The 8,090-nt window shown below is 35.8% G+C and overlaps 1 protein-coding gene and 1 pseudogene across 1 annotated transcript; both read left to right on the forward strand.

The window, feature by feature from the left end:
• Positions 1–801: 801 nt before the first annotated feature.
• Positions 802–6,787, forward strand: LOC127123341 (serine/threonine-protein kinase AFC3-like; annotated as a pseudogene).
• A 429-nt stretch (positions 6,788–7,216) lies between these two features.
• Positions 7,217–7,714, forward strand: LOC127123343 (cysteine proteinase inhibitor 12-like). The gene has a single exon (XM_051053569.1). It carries the CDS (start codon positions 7,217–7,219, stop codon positions 7,712–7,714), a length of 498 nt encoding a protein of 165 aa, XP_050909526.1.
• Positions 7,715–8,090: the final 376 nt, after the last annotated feature.

An 8,090-nucleotide genomic window follows, 5' to 3' on the forward strand; every position in this document is an offset into this window, starting at 1 on the left:
TTCACTCATGCATATCATTCACCTAACATAGCACGAAGTCTTGCAAAATGAACGAAAAAGCCAAAGCCCAATGTTCATTGGCACCTTCAAAGCCCAATTCACTTGACACCTTGAAAGCCCAATTCGCTTGGCACATCTCTCAAAGCCCAACTTGTTTGGCACCTCCCTAAAGCCCAAGAGCCCAATTTTGCTTGGCATCTCCGAAGCCTAACCTTGTCTGGCATCCCACAAATCCCAACAACTGGAATTCTGCATATAGTGATCATCATCACATATCATTACATCCTTAAATGTGTAGCATGTCCAACGAGATGGAGCACTACGCCATACAAATTTAAATAGACACACGAAGCATAAGCGAGACTCGATATCTTGTAAAAAAATCTCTATCACCATAAGCATCTACCTTGTTGCCATACCCCAATTTTGTCCATGCATTTTTAAATTTTTTCATAATTCTGATTTCATTTTCAAATTGCATCATATGCACATCATGACATACATTTCATCACAAGAATACCTCACCTTAGTTTCATATCACTATTATGTCATTTCCGTACTACCTAGAAACATGCATTTCATGAAATCCATTTCGTCTAGGAGTGTGATTTATTATATGAATACGAGGAAAAATATATAGTGAAAGGATACTACCAAAGATGGAACGCTAGTTTGAACCAAGGACATGGGCGAGTCTTTTCATGCAAGTATCATGTCGATGAATCCATAAGCTTAGCCATGGGCAGAGTTTATTACAAGCAAGAATCGTCGATACGCTTTTCAACGCTTAACCTTATCTGCATGTCAATGGTATCTATCATGAAAAGGGAACAAACATGGAAACGACCTCGTCTCGAATGGGATGTAGCTCCTCCTCCATCTCCACAGGCACAGAGAAATTTTGCGGTGGTTGGTTACGAAAAAAAGTATGCATCACCTTCGAGAAGAAACGACGACCGTGATGGACATTATGTTTTCAATCTCGGCGAAACTCTCACTCCTAGATATAAAAATTCTCGGTAAAATGGGCGAAGGTTAGCGGTCAAGTTGTCTCTGAATAAAAGTTTAAATTCTTATTGTAACTTTGCTTGTATCATTCAGCATATTTCTAGTGTTATAGGCACTTTTGGTCGAGTTTTGGAATGTTGGGATCGTTAAACAAGAGGTTATGTAGCTATCAAGGTATTTAGAAGCATTCAGAAGTATCGTGACGCATCAATGATCGAGGTTGGTGTGCTGGAGCGTTTTGTGAAGAAGGATGTGGGATGCTCACGATGTGTACAGATCCATAAATGGTTCGATTATCGGAGTCACATACGCATTTTCCTTGAGAAGCTTGGACCAAGCTTATTTTATTTTCTAAAGAGAAATAAATACTGCCCATTCCCTGTGGATCTTGTTCGCAAATTTGGATGACGGCTTTTGGAATCTGTAACATGTTTCTGGATATTATTCTTGACCTCAAGCGTTTATTCCTCGTGTTTTATTCATATATCTCTTGGTTATTATAAGACCCCAATTTTGACCCTAAGATCCCTTATGGCATCATATCATTGCATTTTTGCATCTTGCCTCAAGGATCATAGCATCTTGGCTCCTTACCTTTGGGTGGGAACTTGTGTGAGTTGGGTTGAGACCACCAAGCATGCTTGAATTGTATATTATTGCTTTTCTTATTTTGTTTACTAACCAAAAGCACAAAAATATGTCACTAACATCTTTTCTTTTGTAGCTTGAGCAATCATAAGATCTGAGGCTCCTAGGAGACCCTATGCTCATTGATGTGGCCAGATGAAGTGGAAAGCAAGCATGAAAATGGTTCACAAATCTCTCATTCATCATATATGCCTCCTAAGTATCTCAATGTGTCAATTTGATCAAAGCAAACCAAGGGGCTTGAGGATTGTTTCCCAAGGAAACCCTGATTCAAATGTGCATCAACTATGCCTTGCTCATGAAGCAACCTCAACCCATGATCAAATACAATCAAGGAAAGTTCTTTCACTAATCATTTCATGCATATTTGATCTTATTTGAGTGTCCTTAATCATCAATTCATCAAGGTTTGAGGTATGGACTTGAGAAGTTGATCAGTCAATTCATCTGACTATTTTGAAATACACTAAGACCTAAATTTTGATGTGTTTGTAAAATGAAGATGACCCCAAGAGAAAAAATGTTATTAAGAACCATATGAACAACTTTCATGTTAATCAAAAATTTATTTGAAGCTTGGAAGGTCATCATTCATTTCAAAACATTATAGGTCATTTTAACTGAAACCCTAATTTTGGGTCAACTTCCCAAGGACCTAACTCACTCATGTTTTATGATTTTGAGGTGGGATCAAATGCATTGAAAAATTTAAGATGTCTAATTCATTTTTTGTGTTGGACAAATTTTCATAATCCTAAAATAAATACATGTGATAATGCAAAACATTATAGGTCACTTTGGACCAAAGGCATTGAAATATGAAAAAGTCCAACTTCAAGTGCCCATAACTTTCTCATCAAAAATCAAAATGATGCAAAATTTGAGTCCACATTTATTGTCTTGAAAATATATACAACTTTTATGTTTAAGGTTTTGTCATTTTAGGCTTTCATCATTGAAACAAAAGGGCTTGAAGTTAGTCCATTTTGGAAAATTTCACATGCACATGTTTTGCACCTTGAACTTTATGACCAATTTTAACTAATTTCCCAATTCCAAATGAAGTTTTGTTCAACATAAAAATTGATCCTCATGTCAAGACCTTTCCAACCATTACCCACAAGGCCATGTTTTATTTTTGGAAGAGGCATTTTTGAAGAGGAGAAGATTTTGGTGCAATTATGGAAACTTGTTTGAAACTCATTGCATAATCCAATTACCTCACATCTGCACGTCTATTTCAGATCAAAATGACTTAAGCTTGCCAAACCAATAGGATTTGGACCCTCCATGCGCCTGTACAGTCCCACGCATGGAGGCCCTCTTCATTCATGCACATGAAATTCTCATGCTTGCCTTTGCCATTTGCTATAAATAAGTGTGCTTGGCTTCATCATTCCACAACCTGAAGGCGCCTGATATGCTGCACAATTGAATTCAAACCTCACTTTAAAGGAATTTCTCTATTTCACTTTCAATTTTGAGATCCAAATTTCAACCTCCTTGGTTGTTCTTTGGACTCTAATTCCTTGGCCTTGCTTCATCTTCACCTCAAGAGTAAACTGCAATCAATAGTTGAGAGGAATCGTGCTTCACAGATCCACATTTCCAAGGTTGATGATCAAACTTTTTTTCTTCGAAACACACTGATTATTGCTTGTTTATTGTATTTATTGGTTTGGCTGAAGTCCTCTCATCAGAGGCAATTGAATAGTGTGCTTAATTTTGAAAATCCATTGAGTTCAGGTTGAACACCATTATTTTCCACCTCTGATTTCTCTTCCCATGGATATCTAGAGTGAAAACCAATGGTACAGGGATGATGTACATCACCCCAGCTTTCCAATGATATGAGGATTGCCTATTTTTATTGAGTTTGCCATGTCTGCAACTTCCACCGGAAAATACAAGCTCGCCGGAGAAGACGGTGGTGTACACCACCGCCTGGTTGCCAGATCAAATGTGAACCGTGTGATGTGTTTTCCAGATTTAATCTCGTCCTTCCTTTGTTATGACTTTATTAAATGCAAGATGTTTCTCATTGACTTGGACTCATGGTGAGCGCGCGCCTGTGGACCATTAGATGTGCCAGGTCAATTAATGAGAACTCATCCAACGCACGTGGTTTTTCCTATTTTCTGATTTAATCCATTTTATTTCTTTTATTTCATTTTATTTCAAAAAATCATAACTCTTTCATTTTGATTCCAAAAAATATGGGACCAATTGCATTATTTCCCTCTTAATTTCTAATTTCTAAAAATGATTTTTAATATTTTTTATTTTATTATTTGATATTTTTGTGAAATTTCTCTTTTCTGGTTATTTTTAATTCATTTTAAATAGTTTTCAATATTCAAAAAATGCAAAAGTATTTTCTTAACCTCTTTGAATGATGATAAATCTATGAAAAATATTCTCATCAATTTATTAATTGATTTGAGATTTTAGTTCAATTAGGTCATTTTTTATTCATTTTTAATTGATTAAAAATAGTTTCTGGTTTCTAAAAATGCTAAATTTTTTTGTCAAACCTTGTTTGATCTTGTTGAACTTAGGATGATCCATTTGGACTTTTCAAAGTTGATTTGAAATGGATTTGAAGTTTGACCTTTAATTGTTTATTTTAATTCAAGTATTATTTTAATTTTGAAAAATACAAAAAATATTTTATTTGTTTCTTGACTTCTAAGTTTCATTTTGCTTCTGTTTACTAGTGTTTGACCTTGGTTTCATCTATCTTTGGTCAATGTGCTTTACTTACTTCATTTGGATTCCATTAATGTACATTCTTATTCATCTTCTTCTTCATCTTTTTCTTTTTCATCAATGAGTTAAAGATTGGTGGTTAGCCTTGATGTATGGGAGGTTTAACCTTCCTTGATTCAAATCTAATTCATCTGGATCAAAGATCAAGTGAATGGCTTTGCATTAAGGATAGGTTGCTTCTTGATCAAGCAAAAAAAACCTAAATCAATACAAGATCATTCTCATTTTCTTTTGGCATAGCAAGTTGTAGGAGCTTGGCTTACTAGTCAAGGTCTCTAACTTATGTTTGTTGTTTATATTTTTATTGACCGACCTCGGATAGGTGTGACTACTATATTAGGCCACTTACGATTGCTTAACATAGCGCTAAATTGCCGTATGGCACACTAACTCTAACTATTGACCATTAACTTTTAATTCTTGCACTTTACATTAATGCAAATTTAATATTCTTGTACATATAATTCATTTGCTTTTTCCCTTTGCTCACTTGAGCTCATGTTTATGTTAATGCAATTTGCCTTTTGCTCACTTGAGCACATAATTGTGTATATACTATTGTGCTTGTGTTTTGTTTTGATTGTTGTGAATAAAATGCAAATGGACAAAAGGACTTAGACTTTAGGATATTCCCTATGCAAAATGGAGTCAAAGAGCAACTAGGCCTCATGCCTTTAGAGTGCTATAAATGTCAAAGAGCAACTAGGCCTCATGCCTTTAGAATGCTTAATGTTGAAGACTTTGAAAGGACCTAATCTCTAAACTCATTCTTGTCCATTCTTTGTTTGCATTGTGGAACTTTTTGATGCGTGTATTCTTGTGCTAGAGATTCCAACTTGAGCCTAATTGAAGAACCATTGTCATGAGCATCCAAAGTGAGAGATACAAAAGCCATTGGAAGATTCCTAGGAGCTTGATTGTTATGAGATTGATTGCTTGAGTATTTGCTTATTTGCTTGCTTATTCCAAAGGATGGGAGCTACTTGGATCATAATTATGATCCTAAGAAGGGAACTCCATTTGTGGTTTTATTTCTCTTCCTCCATCTTTGTTTGTTTAGGACCTTATTCATTCTTCTTCTTCCCTCCACTCTAACCCAAGCCAAAACTTTTGTGCAAATATTAACACTTGTTTTAAAAAATTAGAAACCTAAGCATTATGCTTTTGATCTTCAAACTTCTTTTCATAACACTTATTTCGAATTGAATCCTTAAGTTAACTTTGACCATATTTTGTAAATACTTTTCATTGGTAAATACAACTCACTCAATTGTTTTTGTGGTTTCAATGGCCACTTTTGCCAAAGCTTTTCATAAACATTAGCTATTAGGTTTGAGTTATCCTTGAGGTTGATATAATACTCACCTATATCCTTAGTGATGGACAATGAGTCTTCCATGCTTATTATAGGGTTAACCCCTCCCTAGCATGTTGAAGTTATCCTTGGTGGATTTGTGGTTTTAGGTTGAGTTTTCTCCCTTGGATAACAAAAGACCTTAAGGCTTTTAGACCAATCAATTCACCAACTTGTTTTGAGATTTTTACCCCGAACTACGAGGTTTTGATCCTAATCTTTTTTAAGATGGTACGTAGGCAGTGGGTTTATCCATTCAAACACAAAATTGTAAATAATTTGTACATTCTTCTCTCATCTCCCCAATCATGTTTGCACAAATAATTTTTTCACAAATACCAACCTACCTTACAACAAATTGTGAAAAGGGCTTCCTAGGAGTATCTAGGATGTTTTGGGTGCTTGAAACCTTCCCATTGCATAACCAACCCCCTTACCCCGATCTCTGACATTTTTATTAGTTTTTTTGATTTGATAAAACTACTTGGTTTTTGTTCGCTTTCTAACCTTTCCTTTGGATAAATAGAAGCGCGGTGGCAACTCGAATTGTATGATTTACTTTTGATTTAATCGATAAATCTAAAGGTAACGAATACCCCACTACAGTTATAAATCAACATCTTTTTCCTTAGCTTGCTTAGTTTGTCTCAGGATGTAGTGTATCTTTGTTGTGTCTGACTTACTTTATAACATGATTCTCATGCATTGTCATATTCAGATATGTATGAACTACGGCTAATACACACCGACCTGAAGCCAGAAAACATACTTCTTGTTTCTTCTGACTATGTAAAGCTTCTTAGTTGTAAGAGGGTTTTATCAGATGAAACACAATTTAGGTGCTTGCCTAAATCTAGCGCTGTTAAGCTAATTGATTTTGGTAGTACTGCATTTGCAGATCAGAGCCATAGCTCCGCTGTTTCTACAAGGCATGGCAGTACCCCTGTCATGAAGGCAATCATATCCACTTCATGGATTAAACAAATCAGCCGACATTACATACCGTGAACCAAACAACATGGGAAGATTTATTAAGCCACTTCACAGGCAAAACATCCCAAGCAAAAAATCCCCAAAGCACCAATCTACAAGATTGGAATTCATTTTAAATGTCCAAAACAAAAAATAATTGTTACCATAGCAAGGTTTCATTCAACCGCTAACACAACAACTAACATCATCACATTCCAAGTAAACCAATCGCATGTTCATATAAATACAGTGACATTACAAAACTGCAAAGTAGCCAAGCAAGCTGCATAATGATAAAATAAACCAAAGTTGCTAGCGGCAACACTCCCAACTGCAAGCAAATCCGCAACACCAAGCCAGCTGCAAATCACGACGTCACGGCGACGAAAAAAATTGTAGCCAGGTTCAACCTGCAACAAGCAAGATCATGCAGAAGCAAATCGATCCGATCAACCATAATAGCCAATGCAATTCGACGAAAAACATTTAACCAAATTCAAATTAAATCAAGTTTCAACCAAGTTTACATATATTCACATCTCCGACGATAAGTCCAAGACCATATTGCACTTACAAAAATTACAACAGCATGATCAAGAAAACGAAGCAGGCGAGAAATCTCCTAATGGTCTGGCAGACGTCGGAAGCTTCGCTATTCAACAACATAACAACAATGAGAATGTGCTTCTTGAAAATGTTAAGGTGTTGAAAGCCAAAGAACGGGTTGTAACATGTAATGTATATGCTCTTACCATGGAAGCATTTGATGCAGGAAAAAGGAAGAAATATGAAGCCAAATTTTGGGTGAGGCCACGAATGAATTTCAAGAGGTTGCAAGAGTTCAATGTTGCTCATGTGATCTCTCCCTTTATGAATATCCAAATTACAATCCCAATGCACAAAATATGGTACGACAATCAGGTCCAACTACAAAACACACTAGACCTGCAGGACATGAGCTAAATTTCACTTGAAGCCTTGGTCCAAAAATGATTCAATGATCCCTATCTACTGAAACATGAACCAGAAATTTGATGTTACTTATCACCCCAACCATGAACTAAAACCAGTATAACAAGCTTCCTATATCAAATATTAAAACAACATGAATTGAGTATGCATATATACGGATCAAAGTCCCCTTTCGCACTACAAATTTAACATATACCCAATTACATGTCCATATCAATACTGTTACATTACAAGACAGATAATCTAGCCAAAGCATGAGCCATAGCAGGTCGAGGAAAGTTTAAGACCAAAATGAAATAGCAAACCAATTCCATCGACGTAGTCGTATACATGAAAAGTTTAAAGCAAAGGATGATGTCAAGCTAAA

Source organism: Lathyrus oleraceus, chromosome 2 (assembly GCF_024323335.1).
Source record: "Lathyrus oleraceus cultivar Zhongwan6 chromosome 2, CAAS_Psat_ZW6_1.0, whole genome shotgun sequence".
NCBI lineage: Eukaryota > Viridiplantae > Streptophyta > Magnoliopsida > Fabales > Fabaceae > Lathyrus > Lathyrus oleraceus.

Bases quoted from the DNA above. Each gene is read 5' to 3' on its own strand.
- LOC127123343 (XM_051053569.1), top strand. From the start codon at position 7,217: ATGCAATTCGACGAAAAACATTTAACCAAATTCAAATTAAATCAAGTT.